Source organism: Bos mutus, chromosome 7 (genome assembly GCF_027580195.1).
Source record: "Bos mutus isolate GX-2022 chromosome 7, NWIPB_WYAK_1.1, whole genome shotgun sequence".
Lineage (NCBI taxonomy): Eukaryota > Metazoa > Chordata > Mammalia > Artiodactyla > Bovidae > Bos > Bos mutus.
Window position 1 is genome coordinate 83,855,030 of NC_091623.1, and position 25,211 is coordinate 83,880,240.

At 56.6% G+C, this 25,211-nt stretch overlaps 1 protein-coding gene across 1 annotated transcript; it reads right to left on the reverse strand.

Moving 5' to 3' along the window:
• Positions 1–3,541: 3,541 nt before the first annotated feature.
• Positions 3,542–23,511, reverse strand: ATP8B3 (ATPase phospholipid transporting 8B3). Its single transcript, XM_070374747.1, is given in 29 exon segments — positions 3,542–3,988; positions 4,070–4,389; positions 5,510–5,644; positions 5,935–6,073; positions 6,257–6,496; positions 6,621–6,704; positions 9,136–9,359; positions 9,455–9,839; positions 10,117–10,225; positions 10,425–10,500; positions 11,486–11,597; positions 11,696–11,860; positions 13,323–13,435; positions 13,518–13,734; positions 14,091–14,231; positions 14,318–14,340; positions 15,277–15,485; positions 15,605–15,795; positions 16,379–16,494; positions 17,019–17,177; positions 18,953–19,035; positions 19,428–19,498; positions 19,729–19,801; positions 20,177–20,238; positions 20,595–20,693; positions 21,735–21,848; positions 22,223–22,314; positions 22,787–22,845; positions 23,417–23,511. Coding segments are annotated over 29 exon segments (4,353 nt in total).
• Positions 23,512–25,211: the final 1,700 nt, after the last annotated feature.

Consider the following 25,211-nt stretch of genomic DNA (forward strand, 5'->3'; position numbering starts at 1 on the left):
CAGGGAGGTGGCCACCCCCTCCCACCTTTGAGAATGCAAGAGACACTTCTAGTGAAATGCCCCTCCCCCTCCCCAGGTAAATGCTACCTCACTCAAATGCTCATGTCTGTGATTGGAAAAATCACGCCTGATACCAAAGATTCCCCCCACCCCCCCACCCCCCGAGGACTTGTGCTGGATGCTAAGATTCCCTCACCCAGGTAGCAGGTGTGAGCGAGGGTCTGCTTCGGGACCCCGCTCTCCAGGTTCGCCCCCCACACCCCCGTCCCCCACCAGAGAGAGCAGAGAGAGATAGAGAGACAAAGAGAGAGAGAGGGAAGAGAATGAGAGAGAGAGAGGGAGGGAGAGAGGGAGAGGGAGAGGGTGGCGAGGTCGATGAGTGCCTTTTTCTTGAACCAAAGACGTGTGTGATGTTCTCTCGTCCTTATCGACTCGCTGTTCTCCCCGCTTTTCAAGCAAGCAACCGGATCTGAGTGATGCTTCTAGAACCTTTGGGTGTTGGGGCAGAGTCCTGAGAGTCCCCGTTTCCCGCTCGGCAACTAACTCCTCCCTTCAGACACACACATACACACTCTTGTGCACACGCCACTCACTGAGCTGGGCGCTGGGGTCTGAGTGGGCTCGGCTCCTCCCTCCACCCACTAGGGGTACCTGGACCCCACTGGCCAGAGCAGCTGCTAGCAGGGTTCACGGCTTCTCTGCAGGTTAAGTCACTTGCTGGTCCTGCATTCAAGGCCCAAAGGTCAGAGAGGCCAGGGCCTGGGTCTGTCCCCTGCTGGACACTTAGGAATTGACCTGGGACCCTTCTGGGGATCAATCCCTTAAGCTTCACTGACGCTGGTCACAGATACGTCCCTCTCAAACACCTTATGACATGTGCACACTTGCGCTTTGGCACACACATCATTTCCCTCCTGAACCGCCCCCCCCCAACCTGGCCAGGCCCCCTCCCCCAGTCCCCCCCGCTCGACCCAATTACCCAGCCGGTTGTCACACACCAAAGACCATTCTCCACCCAGGGAATGACACTTCCAGCACAGCTCCTTCGAGCCTTTTGACAATTTTCTCTGAAATACCTCAAGATATTTAATGTATAGTTTATGTGATTAAAAAAAAAATCCTTAGCTAGTTTTTGGAATACGTGACTTGAAGCTTTATACCGTTAAATTATAATTTTGCAGACGATGGTATGTCGTTTCTTTGGTGAGTTCCGTGGGAGACGCGGTGAATGTCAGGGGCGGTCAGAGGCGAAGGGCCGAGGGAGCGTGAGCGAGAGAGTCCAGGAGAGCGCGAGGAAGGACCGGCGGCGTTTACAGATTTCTTATTTCAATGAGTCCTTTAGGAAAGAAAGAGAGAGAGAGCGGGGTACCTTTCTGTTCTCTGGCGTGTTCTGTTTCTTGTTTTTTGGAGTCATGTCTTATTAGACTATTTATTATTCTATGTGTTCTGTGTTCAAATGTAATTTAAGGAAGAAAAGTGAAAAAAAGACGCAATGGAATTTGATTTGATGCATGACTAATGTACTTTTTCTTGAAGATGATGTACTGGGCGGAAGGGTGGGGGGTGGGCGGGGCCACGCGGGGGCGGAGCCCCAGGATTCCGCGTCGCATCTTGTGTTTCATGCCCCAAGGGGCGCTCGCTGTTCGGTGCTCCATGGCGCTGCTCTATGTTACTTTCTCCCTTTCCAAGGATCTGTGTCCAGCCGGCGGCGCATGGACGTGCCTCAGGTGGAGAAGGCAGGCGACAGGCACTCAACCTGCACGCCCACGTCTCCACCTCCTGGCGCCGAGTCCCTCCGGATTCTGGTCCTGGGGCGCCAGTGGGCATCACTGCCACCTTGGGTCCCCCACTTCCCTGCCCCTGGGGCCGGTAAGGTTTCACATTAGCATGAATTCCCAAGTGTCTTGTTCAGAGGAGTCAGACAATCAGCCAATTTGAGTCATGTCGCCCAGGGTGGTTGGGGGGCGGTGGTGTGCCCCAACTTCCCCAGAGCCAAAGGACCCTCCTGAAGCAACCCCCACCCCCCAGGCAGGCTCCTGCCCTGCACGGACTCCACCCAGACACCCCAGCCTCCTAGGGCCTGTCCGGGCATGACTTCACCTTTCTGTCTGGCATGGGAGGTGGGTGGTGCACTCCTGTGTAGCTCCCCTTCCAGCCCACAATAGGACCCTAGAAAACAGACGGTACCCCCAGAAATCACGGAAAGGGGCTCTGGGGCAGTCTCCTGGCCTGGGACTCCACTTCTGACTCCAGGCCCCATGCTCCCACCAGGGGAGAGCCTAGTTTCTAGGACAGGCCCCAGATAAGGTGGGTGCGGTAGCCAAAGGGGGTCCCTCACACCCTGAAAGTCAGAAGGTCTGAGTTTGGAGGGCTGGGCCTGAGGGTGCAGATTCAACCCACCTGAAATGAGGATGGGGGTGGGTGGAGTGTGTTCTAGGGCCCCTGCACAGGCTGGAATCGGGGCCACTCATATTCTTTGCCCAAAGCAGTTACAGTAACGTCACACCAACCTATCAGTTCCTGGGCTCCTCCTGAGGCCCCAGCAGAACCCTCCCCCAAATGGCTGGTCTTTGGTGGGGGGATTCTCTCTGCCAAGGGTGAGGGAGGGTCAAGAGGCCACGTGGCCCTGAGTGTGTAATCACGACTGGACACTAGGGCAGCTTTCGGGGGACACACAATTTGGGTCATCCAAATAAAGACCCCTCCACCTCACCCTCAGGTGACAGACTTAAAAGTTAAAAAAAAGAAAAAAAATCCTCATCGTTGTGAACCATTGCTGTGCTGGATTTGTTGTTTTGTTTTTCTCCAATAAATTATTTTCTAGTCACTCACCTGGGCTTGTGCATTGGTTGAATGCGGGGGGTGGGGGGGGGCTGGCGCAGGAAGGGGAGGCATGGGGCCCACCCTCTGTGAAGGGAGAAGGGGATGAGGGAAAGAGTAAGTGGGCCTCTCCACTCTGAACACAGCCCTCCCTGTCCCACCCCCACAGGGCTCCACCCTCCATGGAGCCTTTGGGCCACCCGAGTCTCAGGATCCTGTGGGCTCTGCTTCTGAGGTGTCACTGTCCACTACCTTCTGAGCACCAAGTGTAAAGTGACTTAAGGAGAAGGCACCCTGGTGGAGGGAGAGGCTAGGTGGTGCCAGGACCTTATAAACTGTGCTGAGACAGGACAACAGGCAGCAGGCAGGAAGCCAGCGCTGGTAAGCAGTCTGCTCTGCACCTTCCTCCCTTCTGAGAGCAATAAAGCTTTTATCCACATAATCTGTCCCAGGGTGAAAAAAAAACAAAACCAAAGCCCAGCTTTCCCACAATTCCCCATTACACCAATAGAGGACAGTGTTTTGATTTTCTTTTTCTTTTTTTCCTTAAACCATAAAAGACTTCCATGGGGCATCACAAAAAGAAGTACAGGAAGAGGGAGCCTCAAGGAGTCCTAGGGTCAGACAGACTGTGATTTATTAGGGAAAGAGGAGCCGGTGGAGCCCTGTCTTCAAGGGATGGCCTCATGCTTGCTGGATGACACTTCCTATGCCTGAGCAGTCACTGATGCCCCAGGGGCCAGGGAAGCTGCTCTGCCAGATTAGGTGCAGCTTGGTCCCCACTGGGCTCTGGCAGCCACTCCATAGGAGACGGCTCCCTCTCCACAGGTGAGGGCTCCACCTCCATTGGCTGCTCGCTGATGGATGATCCTTTTGCACTTGGTGGTACAGTTTCCATCACAGCACTAAGGTTTGAGCTGGAAACTGGCAATATCCCCTCCCTGCGGGGCTCAGGCTCCTTTTGCCAGACGTATGGCCAGTTCTTCCAGGACAGTTTCCGGATATTCCAGAGGGATGTCTTCTCCTGTGGCAGGTATGCTGGCTGGCTCTGCAGGGACAGCTGGCTTGAAGGCAGCGTCTGGCTCTCAACAGAGGTCATTTGGCTCTCTAGAGCTGACAGTGGCATCTCGGTTGGCGGGAGACTCTCAGGAGAATATGTCAACTTCTCCTGTAAAGATCCAGATGGCCAGGTTTTGTTGAGAGGCTGGGGATGAGGAGCAGACCGCCTATCCATGGTCAAGGAGCTCACCTCAGAGGGAGGCTGCATGTCCTCAGAGGACACCTTCCCATGGTGTGAATGCCTCTTCCTCCCCAGAAATGACATCTTCCTTGGGTACCACGAGGACTCCTTCATGCTCCCAGATGGTTCATCAGGTGGCATTGTGTGATCAACCAGCATGTCACTGTTGACCCCCGGTGACCTCCGAAGAATCGTGCCCTGCGTGATGAGGTCAGCATAGCCCTCCCGATGGGAGAAGGCATAGCTGGAGCGCCGGGCCGGTGACTCCCTACGGATACAGGGCACAGACTCCACAGCGATGATCTCCTCACTTGTGACTTTCTCTACCTCTTCCTACAGAGCAAAAGAGAGAGTGGACGTCATCAGGCTCCCAAGCCATGTTGATGTTCAGATCACCTGCCCCTCCAGTGAGGGCCAGAGTCCTTGGCCACTATCAATTGTCCAGGCTCTTTCCTAGGCAAGTTGATCCAACTAGAGTCCTCCATGGGACCTGACTTTGGACCAGCCAATCAGAGTCCTTTGGCTGGGACTTAACTCTGGGCCAGCCATACTCGCCTTGCGTGCCCCTTGGTGGTAAAGTCAGAACTTACCCTGGGGCAGCCCCATGTCCAGCCTGTGTGGCTGAAGGTGGCAGTTTGTGGCCATGTCCTAGTCCACCATTCCAAGTCAACTCTGGGGCCCATCCCAGCTTCAACTCATCCGTCTAGATTCTGATACTATGGGCTACTGAGTCCCAGCTCCCACCGTTTTTCATTGTGGTAAAATACATGTAACATAAGACGTACCATCTCATCCATTTTTAGGTGCACAGCTCAGTGGCACATTCAGTCGTGCAGCCATCCCCATCACCCATCTCTACAACTTTCTTATCTTCCCAAATGGAAATTCTCTCCCCATGAAATACTGACACTCCCTTCCCTCCCCAGCCCCTGGCCCAACCATCTGCTTCCTGTCTCTATGGATCTGACTCCTCTAGGGACCTCCTGGGAGTGGGATCAGACAGTATTTGTCCTTCTGTGTCTGGTTTCCGTCCCTGAGCATCACGTCCTCATGATTCATCCATGTTGTAGCAGGTGTCTGACTCGCCTTAGTTTTAAAGGCTAATATTCCACTGTACGTATATATCACATTTTGTTTATCCATCATCCAATGAACACTGGGTTACCCCGAGTCCCTCTTCTGCCTATCCCATCTCCAAATCACTTCTGTCACCTCGGCCCCCAAGCCCCAGTCACTTCCAGGTGGAAGTCTGGCTATGCTCCCACTGCATCCACCCCAGGAACCACAGCATCCACTTTGGGGCCCTTCTGCCCATCATTTCGTCCCTCGTGGGGACACTGGGTATGTGTATAGCTCTGCTTCTGCCTCATCTCTGCCTCTCCTTCAAGTCCCAGTTCCCAGCACAGGCTCTGGCTGTTGGGGTCCTCCATGTGTGGTGTAGACCCCTACCCCTCACCTTGCGCTGTGGCTTCTTGAGGGCTTGGTAAATGACACGGAAGGCCAGCATAGGCAGGGTGTTCAGTGACACATTCAGCAGGATCACCAGCATGATGGGGGGCTGGGTCAGCACGTTGAGGTCAGCGTCTGGCAACAGGGCGGGATCACAGCAGGCCGTGGCTATGGCCTCACCAGCACCTGCTTGGTGCCTCTCCCCTCCAACACCCTATCTCTTTCTCTTCCCTTCACCCCAGGGAAAGGAGGTGAAAATTCTAAGGAGACACTGACACTTCCTGCACACACACACACACACACACACACACACACACACACCTACCTCACCTGCATGGCCAAGGAGCCTGAGGTTCAGAGGGGCAGAGAGGGTTCTCCGACGGGCACCCCCCCCCACCACTGCCCCATCCCTGCTGAGGGCTCACATAGAAATGGGAAGTTCTTGGGGGAGTGTTTGAAAAGCCACATGCTCTGGGTGAGGCTGGTCATGACCACGTAGAAGCAGAGGCTGAGGAAAATGGCCAGCACAGACAGGACGGTCCAGTACCTGGTGATTAGGATGACCTACACAGGGAAGGGGCGTTAAGGCAGGGGGGATGGGAAGGGAACCGTGGGGTGGGGCTCCACAGGGAGGATGGAGGCCCAGCTCCCGGGGTCTGTGAAGCGGCAGGTCACTGCCAGGAAAGACCTTAGCGCTTGCCGAGGCCCACCCCACCAGGGGAGGGGCAGGCAGATGGCCACCCCTACCTCCATAGTGATGGACAGCAGGCTGGACAGGGCCACGACCACTGCAAAGGACTGGTAGTCACTTAAGCTGACAGGCCCAGCTGAGTTCTGGCTGACCCACAGCGTCATGAAGAAGTTGACCAGAGAGGTGGCTGTGCCGTGGGCGATGGCTTGCAGGATGACCCAGTAGTTGAAGAGCTCCTCCTTCTGGCCTGCGATGTACAGCTCCGGCAACTCAAGGCTCCGCTCTGCGCTCACATCCTGGTGAGTTCACGATGGGGAAGCTGGCTCTTGGGACCAGAAGGGGATGGCCCCTACCCCATCCCAGGCCCCAGGAGAAGAAATATGTACAGAGAAGGAAGAGGCAAGACCTGGAGCTGCTCACCTGCTCAAAGAGCCCGATATAGAGGACCGGGAGGGTGCTGTACAGCAGGTTGAAGAGCGCCAGGAACCAACCTTCGTACAGAGGCTGTGGTGGGAAGGTGGAGGGTGCAGAGAGGGGAGGGGAGGGAGAATGCACTGAGCCTTCAGAGCCAAATGGCTAGAGACAGAAATGAATCTCTACCTAAGGAGACCCATCCAAGCTTGTTTGTCACTTGGAGAGGATGCCAGGTGACTTGGAAAGTCAAGTGACAATCAAGGTTGGGGCTAAGATCAGGGCTGCACGAAGTGATAAAGACTGGAAGAGAAAAGGTATGGAGAAAGGAAAGGCTACCCACTCCAGTATCCATGGACTGTACAGTCTGTGGGATGGCAAAGAGTCAGATGCAACGGAGTGACTTTCACTTTCACTTCAATGCTTTTAAAGTAGCACCTTGGAGTCTGTTTCAAGTGATGACTTTAATACAAAGTTTACAGGAGGAAAAATGGCTAGAGAGCATGTTTTAAATTTTTCTTTTTGCCATGCTGCACATCATACAGGATATTAGTTCAACCAGGGATAGAACCTGTGTCCCTTGCAGTGGAAGTATGGAAACTTAGCCACTGCACTGCCAAAGAAGTCCCTAGATCATTTTTGACTTAGGAAGTCAGTGATGGTAACAGAGCTGGAAGAGATCTCACAAAGAGACCAAGTCCCTTCCTGAATGCACAAATCCAGACTAGTGAAAAAACCATCAGTTTCGGTTCCCAGAACGGCTTTACGTGCATTCTGGGGTTGAGCAAATAAGTAACAACAAAAATTTTTTTTACCAGAATCAAGTTTCTCACCATTGGAGATGAGTCACAAATGAGCATGTGGAAAAGGCTAAGCTGAGCCTTGTTCTGTGGGGTGACTGGAATCAGAAGTATCAGTGTGAACTCATATACACATAGATAGATCAATACAGTACAGGTGTAGATGTGTGCCTAAGCACAGGTTAGTATGTGTATCTCCTGCCTCTGTCTACAAAGAGGACACTGGCATCCCACGTGCGATGAGCACACCAAGGGCTTAGACCTTGGTGTCTAACTACCATTCTCTGGTGAAGACAACTGGCATTCCTTGAGGGAATGGTTCATTCCAGGCTTGGGACCAGGAAAGGACAAAACGAGCCAGGAAGCTCTTGAAGCACCAGAAAGTGAGGACATGCTCAGAGAAGAGCAGGCACAGGGCAAAGGGACAAATCGGAGACAAAATGAGCAACAGGCACAGAATAAAATGAACATATGTGAGTCCATACTGATAGGAGTAAATATTCAAATAAATATATGGGGGGAGAAGGAAGATTAATTCCAGTTAACAAACATAGAAAGACTAAATACCGTCCCCTCTGACATCAGGAACAAGACAAGGATGCCTGCTTTCACCATGGCTATTCAATACTGCACTGGAAAAGTCCTCACCAAAGCAATTAGGCAAGAAAAAGAAATAGAAAGCATCCAAATTGGAAAGCAAGTGGTAGAGCTGTCTCTCTTTGCAGAGGACGTGATCTACGTGCAGAAAATCCCAAAAGACTCACAGGAAAACTACTAGAGCCAATAAAACAAACTCAACAAAGTTTCAGGGCACAGATCCACACACACACAAAAATGTGTTTCTATACACCGGTGGTGGTGTTGCTGTTTAGTTGCTAAGTCTTGTCTGACTCTTTGCAACCCCACAGACTATAGCCCACTAGGCTCCTCAGTCCATGGGATGTTCCAGGTAAGAATACTGGAGTGGGCTGCCATTTTCTTCTCCAGAGCATCTTCCTGACCCAGGGATCAAACCCGTGTCTCCTGCATTGGCAGGCGGATTCTTTACCATCTGAACCACCGCATGGTACCACTTCCTATACAGCAGCAATAAGCAATATCAAAAGGGAATTAAGGAAACAATTCCATTTATAGTAGCATCTAAAATAATAAAATACCTAGCAATAAAAGGCAAAACAAAAAATATATTTATGAAGAATGCTCTTGTAAAGCTCTCTCTCGGCTGTCTGGGTATTGGTGACAGGGAGGCCATTCTGTCTCATGAAAGTCTATTTTCAGACCACAGGGGACATTACTGCCCTATGTATGACTCCTCTTACACTCTGGAGAGCACATCTAGTATTCACCACAATACTGTCAAGAATCTTGAAGTCAGGGACCCAGCCCTTACAACCTTACCTTCTCTGAAGTTCAGGTTCTTGTTTTTTCCCCTTGAAGAATGTACATTTGGAGCACCTGTCCTGCCCTTGCTTCAAAGCTCAAATTTGCCAAATATCCCTGAAAATGCTCAGCACAGAGCTGGGCACGGAACCATCCCCCACTTTATGTAGATTCTATACCTCTGTTAATGCAGCCAGATATTGATTGAAGGCTGTTTTGCTCTGTGGCTTCAGGCATGCTCTGCCCCCTGAGGACCTCCGAGTGGGAGCATGCCTGCTGCCTTCCTGGAGGCTGCGGGAAGGACACAGCATCCCTCAGAGGGGAGGGAGTTCCCTCTGGCGCACCTGGGCAGTGAAGCCGCTGTAGAAGGCGAACCAGATCTGGACCATCATGCCGGCCAGCGTCTTGTACAGGAAGTAGCGCAGGAACTTGCAGACGCGCATGTAGGACCATCGTCCGTGCACCAGCAACAGCCGCCGCAGGAAGCAGAACTGGGCCAGCACGTAGTCGCTGTTCTGCACCGCCTGCATGCCCTCCTGACCTGCCACCCCTACGCCGATGTCTGCAGCTGCAGAGGCACACGCAAGCCTGTCGGCCCAGGGACCCCAGCCTGCTGCTCCCACCTGCTGCCAGCCTCCCCTAGCCCCGCTGCCCACCACCCACTCTTGATCATGTTGACATCGTTGGCGCCATCCCCGATGGCCAGGGTCACCACATTCTGGTATTTCTTGACCAGCGCCACGATCAGGGCCTTCTGCTTGGGCGTCACGCGGCAGCAGATGACCGCCTGGCATCGGGAGGCCAGCTCCACGAAGGCCCGCTCCCGCCGCTCCTCAGCACTCCGGAGGGTCTTGGAGCCTTCGTGCTGGGGCGCCAGCCCCGAGCTCCGCAGCTGGATCCCCAGAGTCCGCCACATGAGGGACAGGCGCCTGGCCTGCAGGAAGTCCACCCTCTCCTCTCCCGGCTCCTGCCAGGACTCCAACGGGTCCACGTTCACGTTCTGGACCGGGGCTCGGGGTTCCTTGCGCAGGGACAGCAGTAGCTGGTCCTGGCTCACAGGTGACAGGGGTGGGTCACTCTGCTGCACCCCTCCCTCTCCCCGCCCCACCCCCCGACTGTGCCCTTCTCCCAGCCGGACCTGACTGCACCCTCCCTTGCTCCGGCCCAGCTGAGAACTGTCTCTCGGGGTGGCCGTCACCTTGGCTGGTCCAATGGTGCATCTGAGGGCCTTTCAGTGGAAGCAGCCCCAGCCTCAGCCCGCAGCTCCTCCCAGGCCCCTCCCCCGGGTACCAGGGCTCCACCGTCCACCCTGACCTAACACTGACCAGGAACTCCCCGTTAATGACCAAGGCCATCTTGAACTGCAGGGGAAGCTCTTTCTTTTCTCCACCTTGCAGGTTGTTGTTGTTCTCCCAGTAGACCTCGAGGATCCGCCTGCACGGGGGTGGGGGTGGGGGTGGGGGCCCAACCAGGCCTCAGCCACGTCAGCCACACATGCTTCCTTGCATCTACACCCCAGCTACAAGAAGCCAGTCCAGGCAGACCCCAGGGCCATGGCTGTGTCCTCGGCGTCCCATCCCCACCCTGACCCCCCTTCCCCTTCAGGATCATCCACCCCATCCCCACTTCTTACACGATCTCCTTCTCCTCCAGAATGATCATGTTCTCTGAGAGCAGCTCGCAGGCAAAACCAATGTTCACCGCTGTCTCTGCAAACCAGCCCAGTTCAGCCCTTGTGGAGAGGCCCCACTGCCTGGAGGCCAACCCCACCCATCTTGCCCATCACAGCAGCATGCCCCTCCCACTGGCCACAGCGATTGGTTCAGAGGAGGCCATGTGACCATGGCAGCCAATGAGAGTCAGCCCTGAGACTTCAGCTCTGAGCTTACAGAGGACTCCACTCCTGGCTGGGGCTGGGCGGCTGCAGGGAGGTGAGTCTGGGGCCAAGGTTAAAGCACCTGTAGACATTTCAGTGCCTAGGATCCCCACAAAATGATTTAATGTCTGGGGCGGGGAGGGGGGGGTGGAGAAAAACGTGACTTAACTTCTTAGGAAAAAAATGAATACAGAAATCCAACCTATGGGACTTCCCTGGCAGTCCAGTGGTTAAGACTCCATGTTGCCAATGCAGTGGGCCCAGGTTCCATCCTTGGTTGGGGAACTAAGATCCCACATGACTGGCAATGCGCCAAAAAAAAAAAAAAAATCCACCTTGGAGATTGGTCTTTATACCAGCAGAGCTGTTACATGTCATTCTAAATATTTGGAGTGTATGTGCCTCCTGCCCACACAAGTCCTAATGGAGCCCTGTAGGCACCAATGCCCAGTGGAGGCCCCCTCAGAAGCCTCAGGGGGTGGGAGAACCAGGGCTCCACAGCCACAGGACCAACTTGGCCCCTAGGTGGCTGGGCAGCCTTGGGCAGGTGGCCAGTGCTCTCTGAGCCCCAGGAGGTAACCAGGGCCCCACCAAACAGCGCTGCCAAGGGGGCCAAATCCCCAGGAGGCGCTCAGCATGGCATCAGCCCACCAGAGAGAGGCACCCAGGGTCTCGGTTCTCCCTTCTCAGGGACACACAGTGGTGGGCTACAGTGAGCTCAAGACAACAGGGAGGGCCTGACGGTGACTCTGGGATGAGGTGAGCCCTTCCCGTGCCTCCCTTCTCCCTGCGCTGGGGGTTGCCACCCTAGGACCCACCTTGCTTGTCCCCTGTGAGGACCCACACTTTGACGTTCCCCTGCTTGAGACACTTGATGGTTTCGAGGACACCGTCCTGGAGCCTGTCCTCGATGGCTGTGGCTCCCAGGAGCTGGGGTGGGGAGGAGGGAGTGGGCGAGGACAGACTGAGCAGGGACCCAGCTCCCTGGTGGGGCTGGGGTGTGGCGCCCTGCCCCTGGCTCCACCCACCTGAAGGCTCTGCTCCATCTCCTCGTACACCTGGTGCAGGGCCTGGGCACGGTTCTGCAGCAGGATGCTGGCCTCCTGGTGCCGCTGCCGCCACTCCTCATACACCTCCTCATCCACCTCTTTGCAGGCCAGGCACAATGTCCGAAGGGTCTCCTTGGCAAAGGACTGGGGCCGGCAGGCAGATGACGCTGGCACCCCTGCCACTCCGGGGAACCCCTGCAGCCCTTCTCCCTCTGCCTGGGCCCCCAACCTGCCCCTACCCACACAGTCTGTCCTCCGGTGGCGGGGGGAGGCTGGGACCACATGCCACCCTGCTCCACACCCGCTCTGTCTCAACCCACCCCCCGCAGACACCCCACTCGCTCTGTTTAGCCTCCAGATCTCAGCCTGCCTATTTCCCTAGCCAGGAACATCCACCCTATGATTTGTGCTGCAAATTCTAACCCTTAGGCAAGACCCTCCGTGAAGCCCTGCTAGACCCCTTCCCAATCAGGATTCTGTCCTCCCGGGAGCCCTCTCTCTGCCTCAGTTCTCAAGGAACTGAGGTAGGGGGTGGGGCACGGGAAAGGATCCTGTGGGACTCTGTCTCCAGGCGCACGGGAGGACCCAGCACTCTCTCACCCCATTGCAGCTCTTCCTTCATAAGCTCCAACCCTGCTCTGGGTCTTTTGCCCCAACAGGCAGCCCCTCGACTGGCTTCTGCTCCTGACTGACATGAGCTTGGATGGCTGCATGTGAACATGTCGAGTGCCCCAGACAGGCCTGTGCGCCTCCTCTCATGCCTCAGTTTCCCTATCCATACCGTGGGCAGTTGAGCCCAGTCATCCTGCCGAGCTCCTGGGCTCTGGGTCACTGCTGTGACTGTACTTCTTCGGTTTTGGGTCAGGACCCAGACATCTGCTCCCCACCACTCCCTCCTAGCAGAGTGGAGCACGCTGGGAGACCCCTGAGGGGAGGGACAGAGGACATTCTTTCCACAAACAGCCCTGCTGGGTCCTGTGCTGGGTGAGGCCGGGGACCCATGGGTTTAGGAATGGGCCCACATGGCAGGACAGCCCATGTCAGAGTCAGGGCAGGAAGAGCTCCCTGGAGGTGGGGACTGAGGGCTGAACCTCGAGGACAGAAGGATGCTGAGCGCCTGAGTGGAGGGAGAACAGGGAATAGCATGTGCAAGGGCCCTGGGGCAACACCGGAAATGGGTTCTGGGAAACCCCTCGAGAACAGGGAGACCAGGGCAGAGATGACAGACAGCAGAAAACAGAAGGATGAAGCTTGGCAAGGGGCCAAGGCTAATGGGCCCTCACCTGGAGATGAAAGGTTTGGGGCAGAGTGGGCTGAGTGTGTCCCGGAACCTAGGCCTGGCTGGCAGAGAGGGAGGAATCCAGGGCAAAACCCACCCACAGGATGTCCTTGCCTGACTCAAAAGAAGATGTCCCCTCTGGGCAGTGCAGCTTGGAGCTGGGCTTCATCTTCAGCCCTTGAGTGTGTGTTTGTGTGTTGGGCAGAACAGTGTGCAACCTGACCAACTGTCCATGGCTTCCCTGAGGCCATTTCTCTGCACATTCTTTTCCCCTGCCCCTGTGTCTTCGACTCTGCCCCTCCACCCTCCCTTCCCACAGGGACTCACGGCCAAGGCCTCCTCTGTGGCCCATTCTGTCTCGCCTTTCTTTTGCAGGCGCTCATAGATGACTGTGTCAGCCCCTTTGGTGTAGAGGTAGATGGAGCCCTCGGGCTTGCGGACTGTGGAGGAAGAGGCCTGGCTGCCCACATACACTCCCCTCCTCACCTCCCCCCAACCCCACCCAGGACTGCGGGCCCTCACCCAGCACTGACATCCGCTTGCGGATGCTGTTGAAGTCCATCATGGCCAGGACCTGGTACACACACTCCTCCCCCAGCTCCATCAGGGTGATGCTGTCCTGCGTGCGTGCCAGGAACACGTAGCCAAAATTTCGGGCCGCTGTGACTAGTGCCTCCTCGTCCGGGGAAGCTGCCTGGTACACTAGCTGGTCTGGCCAGGGCGGGGAGGGGTCTGAGAGCTTGACCTTGTTGGAGACCCACCACCCACCTGTCTCCACCTGCTTAGCACAGGGAGGAAACAGATACAGGAAGTGCCCAATATGTATTTGCGGGACGACAGTTTCTTGGGCCGGCATAACCTCTAAGTACAATAAAAGAAAGGAGCGATTGCATCCCAGTCCATAAGTCCTCCTCCTCCCTGTACGATGACAGGCCAGGACACCCTCAGTGGCAGAGGCTAGGTGGGGTTCGGGCCGGGGGCCTGGGAGCTCTCTAATTGGGATGAGAGGGCCCTGGGAGCTGGCGGGAGAGCATCTGGGGAGCCCAGGCCCAGCCATGCCCAGGGTTGGGGGCACTCACTGTTCTTCTCCTGCACCATCACCGTGTGGCAAACGGCCAGCACGCGCCAGAACTCGCGCACCCGCCAGTCCTGGTTGGCCCGCACAGCCTGCAGGAGTTGCGCGTTGCAGAATAGCAGCTTCCCATCAGCAAATTCATTCCAGAGGAAGGGGTTCTCCTGCAGGGGGTGGGGCACAGGCCAGCCCTGGGTGGGTCACTGCCCTTCCCCCCACCACCCAGGGCTCCGGGGCGGCCAGGGCTCACCTTGCCTGGGGTCTCCTCTGGGCCTGGGGAAAGACTCAGCTTTAGGCCTCAGCTCCCAGTCCCCGCATGGGGTCCCACAGCACCCCCTCCCTGGGCCAGGCTTCCTGGGGCTGCCGGCTGCAGCTAGACCAGCCAGGCCTGCACCCTGGACCCAGCGCCTCAAGCCACCAAAGACCCCAGCCTCAGCTTCTGCCTGGAGAATAGGATGCAGCCATGTGTCCCAGGGACCCCCTCCAGGGCGGTGGGCTGGAGGGCGTATGGGAATGGGGTTCAGCCCTGTAGAATATGTTTGGTTTGACCTCCTCCTGGTGTCCTTTTAAAATTTGGACTTGGCCACCTACTTTGAAAAATAGGGTGATTTCACAAAAACCTGGGTCCGTAGCACTTCTAGAAACATCAGAGACCGGCTGGGATTGGTGCCACTCAGCATGGGCCTGGTGCCCTACCTGACAGTCAGGTGGCATCAACCCAAGGGCAGGGGCCCAGGTCTGTCATGCGACTGCGCATGAGGCCCAATATCGCCCAGTGGGGCCCTCTGTCGGCTCCTGGTCTAAACTGTGGCCGCTGCTTATCAACTAGACCAGAGACTGGTGAACCATGCCTCCACCTCAGGACTAGTTTCTGTGTGACCTGCAAGGCTATAAATGTTTTTCACATTTCTAGAGAGTTGGGAGAAACCTGAAAAGATATTATCTTGTGTGATACGTGGAAATGCTATGAAATTAAAAATTCGGAGTCCGGGTGAGAGCAGCAGCTGCTTTCTGGGGCCAGAGACCCAGCGGCCTTAGTGGCCAAACATATTGACCCGTGGGTCCTTTATAGGAATAGCTAACCAACCCCCAAGTGAGAGGAAGCCCCTTGGCAATAGTGGTAGGGCACCAATCGGTGTGGGATGCTGGATGCCGGGCCACTGCTGTGAGACCCTGGACACGGGGAGCGGGGCGCGGGCGGGGTCCCACCGTAGACAACTCCGTTGATGCAGCACTTCTTGAAGGTCATGATGTTCTGGGTGAGCGTGCCCGTCTTGTCGGAGAAGATGTACTCCACCTGGCCCAGCAGGTCATTGAGGCTGGTGCTTCGCGCTTTGGCGGGCAGGTCCTGGGGCTCATAGTACATGTGCTCATCCCAGTTGATGAAGACGCTGTTCCCCAGGTAGATGAATTCGGCCCTGCTGATGCACGCATGCGCACTCGCACGTTGGGTCACCCAGCCCTTGGGCCTGCTGTCCCTCCCCCACCTTCCCTTCCGGCTCAGCATGGGGCGGGGCCCGGAGGCCCCGGGGCTCACATAATGAACATGGCCATGGGCACCAGGACGCTGAGCAGGATGAGAAAGCCCCAGAAGATGAAGAAGGCCTCCATAGCCACACTGCGCATGTGCACGGCAGACACGTAGTGGTGATTGGCCTTGAACTCCTTCACCTTGTGCCAGAAGCCAAAGGTCAGGACTGCGGAAACCACCACCATGGACACAAAGATCTGCGCTCGGAGGGGAGGAGGGGCGCAGCGTGAGGGGGCCCGGGCAGCAGCGAGGCACCTCGGGGACGCGCGCACCCTTAGTGTGAACGGACAAGCACGGGGCGGGGAGCGGGTGTCCCCCAGCATTGCTTCAGGATGGGACGGCGGTCAGGGTGGGGAGGGGCTGGCAGTCCAGGGGGAGGGCAATGTGCAGGTTTTCTGCCGAGCTTCGCGGCTGCGAAATTATTATTTCGATAATTTTTAAAAAGGTAAAAGTTGATTTAGGCAAAAAATTAAGGATTTTTAAAGATCGGTGGAGGATAGGTGGGCATCTTATCTCCTGCGGGTTTTGGAGACGTTGCAATCAAATATTGTTTTATAAAACCTTCCTCCACCGCCCCTCCCTCCCCCCCCCTCCCCCCGCCCCAAATCGCCATTTGAAGAAAAAATTCTCTGGCCTGACCAGGCGATCAAGCTGCATATTCTTCAGAGGAGGGAAACTGAAGCCTGGAAGATGACAGCCATGGGGCTTCTGTGCGGTGGGGCCCTTTCGCTCCCCTCCTCCATGGCCCCCCACCCAGGGCAGGGGGTCTAAGAAGCTCACCAGGACCACCAGTCTGTTCATCAGATGGTCTATCTTGGTTCTCTTCAGATGGATCTTGCCACAGTTCTTCATGATTTTTGTGTCAAAACCTGCAAGATTTCCATCCACTCATCCATCTGTCTATCTACCACCCATTCATCATCCATCCATTCATCTATCTATTCATCTATCCACCATTCATTCATCCATCCACCCATCCCTTCATTCATCCATCCACTAATCCATCCACTGTCCACCAACCATTCATTCATCCATCCATCCATTTACCATCTGTCCAACCATCCAACCATCCATTTATCCATCCACTCTCCCATCTACTCATCCATCCACCCACCCTCCATCTCTCTGTCACCCCCTACCCATCTATTCACCTACTCCACCACCCATCATTCCATCTATTATAAATACCCCCATTTCTCCAGTCAAAACAAAGGTGCTGGCTCAACATGTCCATTCCTGCAGTTTCAGAAATGAGAGTCCAGAGAAATCACACCAGGAGCCCTTCATCCCATAGCAGCAGACATTTGGCGGCCAGGCCTGGCCTTGTGACTTCCTGCCAGTGACGTCAGGGTTCTCCGCCACCCAGCCCTACCCCTGACCTGGGCAGGATGGGCCCCGGGGCCCCGGAGAGCAGCTGTACCGGCATAGACGACCAGTCCATAGCAGGTGTCTGTGTTCCGGACCTTGCAGCCTCGCAAGAGGATGTTGCCACTATCCAGGGGGTATTTCTTGCCCTTCCACTCCAGGCACCCGACGAAGTGGTGCATTCGGCTGTTGGGTTCCTCACACACCACCTTCCCTGTGGGCAACCCAGTGTTCAGGGAGCCACAAGCATGGTGCAACTCAGCCACCCCTCTTCAATACTGGTTGGGGGTGGGGGACTCAGGGAATGTTCCTATCACTCTCCAGCCAGGGGCACCTGCATGGGCCCCACACTACCCCAAACCGGCCCCAATGGCACCTCCACCCCCACTATACAACACAGCCTCCTCCTGGATGCTCCAAGCTGGGCGTTCCTGGCCTCAGGGCCTTTGCGTGTGCTGTCTCCTGTGGTGGTACACACACCTCCTCAGGGAAGCCCTCCTTGATCCTCCAGCCAGATATGGCCCTCCCCGCATTGAGCCCCTTCCTCCCTGCCAGTGTCTGATGTCACCAGACGTTTATTCCTGCAGCCATATCAGTAATGTCTGTGAGGGACTTCCTTGGTGGTCCAGTGGCTAAGACTCCCTGCTCCCAATGCAGAGGGCCTAGGTTCCATCCCTGGTCAGACAACTAGATCCTGCACACCACAACTAAGAGTTTCCATGCCACAACTAAAAAGGTCCCACATACCAGCACAGCCAAATAAATCAATAAATATTTTTAAATGTTTGTAAGGTCCACCAGTGCAGGCACCGGCCTTATCTCAGTTGAGCTGGGGACACCAGGGCCCAGTCCAGCACCTGACACACAGTAAGTGCTGAACACATATGAAGAGGGAGGGAAGGAAGGGGTGCCCCCATCCAGCACCCTAAACTACAGGGACCAAACACAGGGCACAGAGTTCCCCAGCAGGCAGTAGGGGAGGGCCTGTCCACCATCACCCTGAGAGAGTACAGCCACTGGTCTCACTTCTGTTTGACAAAACCCACCCAGCATGCAAAGGCTGGCCCAAGGCAGCATCTGGCAGGGAGTGGGCTGGGGGGCCACGGGGCTCTTAAGTGACCCTCACCCTTCCTTCTCAGGGGCTGGACCCTGTGTTTCCTGAAAGTAGACATGAGAGCTGTCTAGGGAGGGGCGGGAGAAGGACGGAGGAGCCATGGGGCAAGCCCACACCTCTCACTACCCCTCTGAACCGCAGTCTCCCCCTCTGCAAAATGGGCAAGGATTCTGGGCCATTTGGGGTGGGTCAGGACCCAGAGAGAGCTGTCAGGGTGGCAGGGCCTTTCTCCAGATCCATGAGCAGACACAAAACCAGTGTCTGGATGTCGGGAGCAGAGGGGCTGTGCTTGGAGAGAAAGCTTCTGGCATGCTCCACAGCCAATTAGAGTAACTTGCCTTTGCAATTTGACAGGAAAATAATGATAGCAAATAGTAACAATTAAAAAAAATTATCCCATTGCTGGGGCTCAGCAAACAGTAACTGAACCAATAGGTATGAAATGTCATACTTATCTGGCAGAAAATAATAAACCTGGAGATGTCCCTGTGGGCCTCTCCCAAACATGTAGGTGAATTGCTAGCCAGTGTACATGGGCTGCCTTGGTTTCTTTGTTTTGTTTTGTTTCTTCTTTCTGGTTGCGCCACTCGGCTTGTGGGATCTTAGTTCCCTGACCAGGGATTGAACTCAGGCCCTGGCAGTGAAAGTGCTGAGTCCTAACCAATGGACCTCCAAGGAATTCCCATAGGCTGCCTTTTTGAATAAACAAACAAATGGTCTGGGAATAAATAAGACAGGACAACAGAGGGTAATGTGCCCATCTGGATGTCAGAAGCTGCACAACACCCTCCACCCAGCAGGTGGGGAACCTGTGCTCCCACTGCAGTGGGGGGAGACAGGGCCCAGAGAGGCTGGATGGGTTTGCCAGCTCCCACCTTGGAAGGAGGCTATCTTCCTTATACTGGTCAGCTCGTGGTGCGTGATCATTGGGGCCTGCCTGAACTTCAAGTTGGTCTCCCTGGTGACAAGAAGGGGAGCAAGACAAAAAAGGTGGGACAGACAGTGCCTGGTCAGGGCATGCCCAGCAGAGCCACTCTGGCATTTTCCCTAAGCACCTACTGTGCACCAGCTGCCAAGCAGGAGGCTGAGGCCCAGAGAGGGAGAGGGCCTTGCCCAAGGTCACACAGTGTGTTTGCCAAAGGGCTGAGGCCAGACCCTGGGCCTTCTTGCTTTGGCACCTGGCTCATCGTGGGTGGGGGAGATGGGCTTCCAGAAATGGTGGTGCATTTTTATTGCCCCAGCTGACATTCAAGTGTCTGCATGCTCCCAGGGCAAAGGACCACAACATCCAAGTGGGCCGGGTGTGCAGCTCTCAAGTCCCCAAAAGCCCTAGTGATGACCTGGTCTCACCCGTCGATGTCAGCCGTCTCCACATAGCACAAGCTGCTGGGCTCTGTGCTGGCCAGCAAAACCAAGTCAGCCTGGGGTGAGGAGCAGGGTGGGAGATGACAGCCTTGCATGGGGGCAGAGAAGGGGGAGACCAGTGGTGGGGGGAGGGGGACAGCCCTGCCTCCAAACCACCCCCCCAACCCAGCTCAATGAGGAGGAGATGATGGCCTTGCATAGGGGCAGAGTGTGGGAGACCAGCAGGGTGAGGGACGGGGAGGAGGGGGGGAAATACCCTGTCTCCGGAGCACCCCCTGCAGCTCACCGGGACAATGCTGTCTTTATGCAGACAGACCAGGTCTCCCACATGTAGATTCTTCCATTTTCTCCACAGAAAGCTGCGTGGGTAGGGGTGGCAGGGGTGGGGTGGGGTGGGGGGGTCCTCCCACCCCTTATCCCTGTCCTGATTGCCCCCTCCTCCCAGATTCCAAGGCCCTTCAGACCTTCCTACCCTCCCCTTTGGCTGAACTCTGCTCCATGAGGGTGAACAATTGGATCTTCAGCCCCTGCCCCTGCACAGGGCCCACCCCAAGCCTGGTAGACAGCGGGCATCTAATAAGTGCTGGTCTGGGTTTCCCCTGGCCCCACAGGATGTCCAAGAGCTCAGAAGATGCTGGATGATCTTCCAGGCACACCCCGTGAGTGTGCATCCCTCTTCCATGCTGGAGTTGCCTCCCTTGGACAGATCCCACACCCAGCCGCTGCGGCCTCACCTCTTCCCCATTAGGATCTGGCATGGCCGATTGTTGACGATCTTGTCACTCCTGTGTCTCCCCTGGGCCGATGGGGGGTAGGTCAGAGCAGCAACGATTCCCCTCATGCCGCTCAGGCAACAGGACAGACACAGGTGCCCGGCTAGAGAGCCCAAACCCTGCGGTGCCTGTCCAGTGACCCTGCCCGGGAGGGTGTTGGCAGCAGAAAGAGGGCGGTTTCCTGCAGGCTGCCCGTGTGGACACTTGGATGACCTGCTGAAGGGACACTGGCACCTGCCCCAGTGGCCACAGGGCACAATGGACAACACAGCCCACCGGGGCTGCCTTCTGCCCACCAGTGTGGACCTTCCTCCCACCGCACCCAGGAGTCAGGAGGACCCACCTGCCTTCGCCCTGCCCTCACCCCGTCCCTCCTTACAATATCATCCACCAGGTCTCGGATGGCCCGGATGGTGAGGAGGCAGACGAGCGGGGCGAACAGTGTGAACCAGGGCAGCGTGGAGATCTCGGGGATGCCCTGACACAGAGGATGGGTCATGCCAGCCAACCGTCTTGGGCACCCTGACCGCCTCCCCTCCCTTCAATCCTGCCCCCTCCCACCCACACATCCAGCACCACAACCTCGAATCCTGCTGTTCCCACCTGCAGGCAACTCCCCTCTGGGCCCTCTCCCTGCCTGGACCTCCTGCCCAGCAATGCCTCCTCTTCCTTCCATGCACCGCCCCCCCAGGTCCTCTCCTCCAGGAAGCCCTCCTAACCCCATGCTTGGTCCCTCCTCAAGGCCTTGGCTCTCATGAGATCCCCTCTGTGCAACCTCAGATCTTCCCTCAGCACAGTTTGGGTGGGGGGCCCACCCCATCACTTGTTCCTACCATGTGGTTTAATGACAGTCATTTCCCCCAGTCCTGAGCCACCTTAAGACAGGTGTCAGGGCCACTACTGGGTCCACAGTGCCCAGAACAGTACCTGCATACAGTAGGTGCTCAAGAAGTGTTTATTGGCTTGATGGATAAAAGCAGCGTCTCACTTTACTCAGATCAGAATGAGACACTGAGTATGAGTTGGAGTGTTTTGGAAACTTCCCTCACCACACGGGGCCCCATCTCTACCCACCACTGCTCATCCATCTCCACCCATGACCAGCCTGATGCCAGGAAGTGACCCAGCGAGTCCCTAGAATCTGATCCTTCCTCCTTGCCCTCTGGGACCTGCTGAGACCAAAGGGGTCAGGAGGCCTCCTCAAACCTGGAGGAGCCATCCATGCACTCACGTCCTTCAATATATATTGAGCACGTCCTGTGTTCCAGGCCCTGGACTGGGCAGTGAGGACCCAGCCATAACGGAACTCCCAGTCTGTGGGGAGTGGACACTGACCCACTAACCACACAAACACATGGGTCTACAGAGCCATGTGGGAACCACCCTGGGTCTACAGAGCCATGTGGGAAGGTGGGAAGTGCGGGGGTGGGGATGGGGGCTTCCTGGAGGAGACAGCTCAAGCAGGTAGAAGGAGTGGAGTGACCATGGGCACTGACTCCTGGGACTACCCTCACCTCACCTGGAGGAGGATGATAAGAAGGAAGTAGAGGTTGGAAAAGCGGTGGAACTGCTCATACAGGTTCAAGGGCAGGAAGGAGAAGACATTGTACTTGGCCGTGTGGATGATGTTCTTCTGGAAGGAGAGCTGGTGTGGGGGTCTGCCTGCCCAGCCCCACCTGGCCTCCACCCACTTGCCCTCCAGCCATGAAGAGCATGAACAGAGCCCCTACTGGGTGCAGGCTTGGTGAGCCAGGTCGGTGACCCCAGGATTCCCTGCAGCAAGGTAGAGCCTGACAGACATACTGTACTGCGAAAGCTGCCTAGGAACATATTTAGGGCAGAGGAGCCACATGGGGCATCCGTGCCGGACCAGTGACTCTGTGAGGCCAGCACTACAGTCCTCAGGACCAAGTGGGAGAACCCAGCAGGCAGAGCCCCGGTGACCACTCTCCCTCACTGGCAGGTCCCCAAAGCCTGTGGGAGCGGGGATGGGGGAGGCCTGCCCACCTTATACTTCCTTCTCTGCCAACACAGAAAGACCTTCTCCTTGAACTGGCTGTTGTAGGCCCGGTTGTTGGCCTGCACCTCCCAGGTGAACTCTGGAGGATAAACACAGGCTAATGACACCATGGAGGAGGGCTAATGGGCCCCTGGGGGATCCAGCTGGTAAACAGACAGGAGGGCCCTCGGCCTCTGTACACGGTAGGCACTTGCTCGGGGAGCCCAGGTAGATCTGAGGATCCAGCCACCCCGAGACAACCCCTAGGCCATGGGAGACCTATTCACACCCACTCCTTCTACAGAGGGGTAAACTACAAGGCCCCGGGGATGAGCTCCAAGGTGTCGGAGGCTGCATGCCCAGCCCAGGTGCTCTGGGTCCCAGGTTTCCAAGTCCTGAGTGCACCCTTCAGTCCCAGGATTTTGAACTACCTGTAACCCCATGAGAACCCTGCACTGGGCCTCCTGTCTCCCCACTTCAGCCACTGTGCTTTCTAATGCCCCTTGGTGGAGCCCACCTTGTGCCCACACCTTTCCCCCCACCCTATACCCACGCTTCGCCCAGACATGCACCTGAGTTCTTCTCCTCGTCAAGGTCTTCTCGGTACGCGAGACTGCCCATGCTGGTGGGGCTGTCGGGCAGAGTGGCCTGAGGTCACACTGGCGGCTGTATAGTGCCCACCACTCCAACCTTCTTGGAAAAGTCATTTCCTATGCCCACCTGATAAAGTCTCCTCCCCAGAATCGGAAGGTCCAGTCACCAGCTGTGAGTCCTTGCTCACTGCTGTGGTCACCTGGCCACTGTTCCCCACCCCACAGCCCCGCACGGCCCTCCGTAGTCCAAGCCCCGCATTGCCGCTCCTGGAAAGGCTGCACACATGTCCTTCCACACAGCACAGGACATCCAGCCTGGTCAGGTGTTCGATCGATTTCTTTGTTGACAGACTAAATGGGCCCCCAGGGTTCTCTGTCATATCTCGAAAGGGAGTGTATGTGGCCAAGGGGCTGAGAGGTCTGAGTGTGGCCCTGGGGTAGCAACCACCAGATTTCCATAGAGCCAGAAGCCTGGTCCCTCCTAGTCCTTCAGTGCCCCTGGCAGCTCCCCAAATGACCCCCAGCCCCAGCACTCCACACCCCTGGTCCCACTGTTCCCTCTGCCAGCAGGACCGTTCCCTTTTGACAGGCTGGCTGGAGGCTCCTCACCCATCTGCTCTCAGCTCATATTTCTCCGATGGCCCAGGCTTGTTCTTGTTCTGGCGCCTCCTCTGGGCCTCCCTTCTACCTGCAGGGTCCCCCATTCCAGCTCTGATCACCCTTTCTCTGCGTCTTCCCCCATCTGGGTTGCCTGCTGAAACTGGAACCTCCCAGAGCAGGGACTGCTGGCCTCTGAGTCATTGGTGTCCCCAGGGCCCCGGGGTGGGATGGCCTGGCTCGGGGCCGGCGCTGATGCTCCCGGGAGCCTGATGAAGGCCAGTGCCCATTCGCCAGAAGAGAAAAAACGAGGCTCGGGGTGAGTGAGGCTCAGCCTGTGGGACCAGAGCCACTAGGAATCCCGGCCCGGGCCAGATGGGGTTAGAGGGCTGCTGCTGGTCAGAATTCACGCAGAGTGTTTTTGGGGACGGCAACACGCCTCCCCCGACAAGGGCTTGCTTCTTCCTCACCCCACTCTCGGCTCACCAGAACGTCCACTAACCCTGGGGAAATCCCGAGCATTCCCACAGCGAAGCGACGCAGGATTCGATGCCCAGCCCCGGAAAATGCACCGGGAGATCTCGGTCCACTACACACCGTGAGCTCCAGCGCCCGTCCGGACCCTGGCCCGCGCGGACCTCTAGGGGGCGCCTCCTCCGCCACGGACTCCCGCCTTCAGGCCCGGCGGAGTTCAGAGAGGGTGCGCGGGCCCACAGAGACACACAGCTGTGGAAGCGCCGCCGCTCACCTGCGCGGGCCGGGGCGGGCGGGGCCGGGCTGCCTGGGGCAGTCCGCTGGAGTTCAAAGCGACGGACGTGGTGGAAGCTGTTAGCCGGGTGCCAACGGGCCTGAAACGGGCGGCGCGGGGGCGGGGCGGAGCTGGGCGGGAGGGCGGGGTCTAGGGCCGGAGGCGGGGCCAATACCAAAGTAGGGGCGGGGCCGAAGGCGGGGTCGAGCGAGGCCAAACTGAACAGGGTCAAAAGAGGCGGAGCCGAAGGCAGGGCCCAGTGACCTCGAGGAACGGGGAAGGAGCGGGCGGGGCTAAGGACAGTGCGGGAGTCGAGGGCGTGGTCTGAGTGGAAGGTGAGTCCAAGGAAGAAGGGCGTTACCCAGAGGCAGGGCCAATACCGAAGGCGAGGCGGGGGGGAAGGCGGGGCCGAGAGTCATCCACGCCGAACACGGCTCCAGGCGGAGGAGCCTAGTGTGACTTCGCGCAACAGAGCTAGAGGAGGCGGGACCAAGGGGGAGGGGCCGAAGGCGGGGCCGAGTGAGGCCTTGCCAGTGGGGCTTGATGGAAGAGTCTTAATCTGGGCTTTTGTATTAAGGGGCTATGACAAACCTGTTAGTTCATTTCAGTCGCTCAGTCGTGTCCGACTCTTTGCAACCCCATGGACTGCAGTACGCCACGCCTCCCTGTCCATCACCAACTGCCAGAGCTTACTCAAACTCACGTCCTTTGAGTCGGTGATACCATCCAACCATCTCATCCTCTGTCGTGCCCTTCTCCTCCAGCCTTTAATCTTTCCCAGCATCAGGGTCTTTTCAAATGAGTCAGTTTTTTGCATCAGGTGGCCAAAGTATTGGAGTTTCAGCTTCAGCATCAGTCCTTCCAATGAATATTCAGAACTGATTTCCTTTAGGATGGACTGGTTGGATCTCCTTGCAGTCCAAGGACTCTCAAGAGTCTTCTCCAACACCACAGTTCAAAAGCATCAATTACTTGGTGCTCAGCCTTTATTGTCCAACTCTCACATCCATACATGATTACTGGAAAAACCAAAGCTTTGACTACATGGACTTTGTTGGC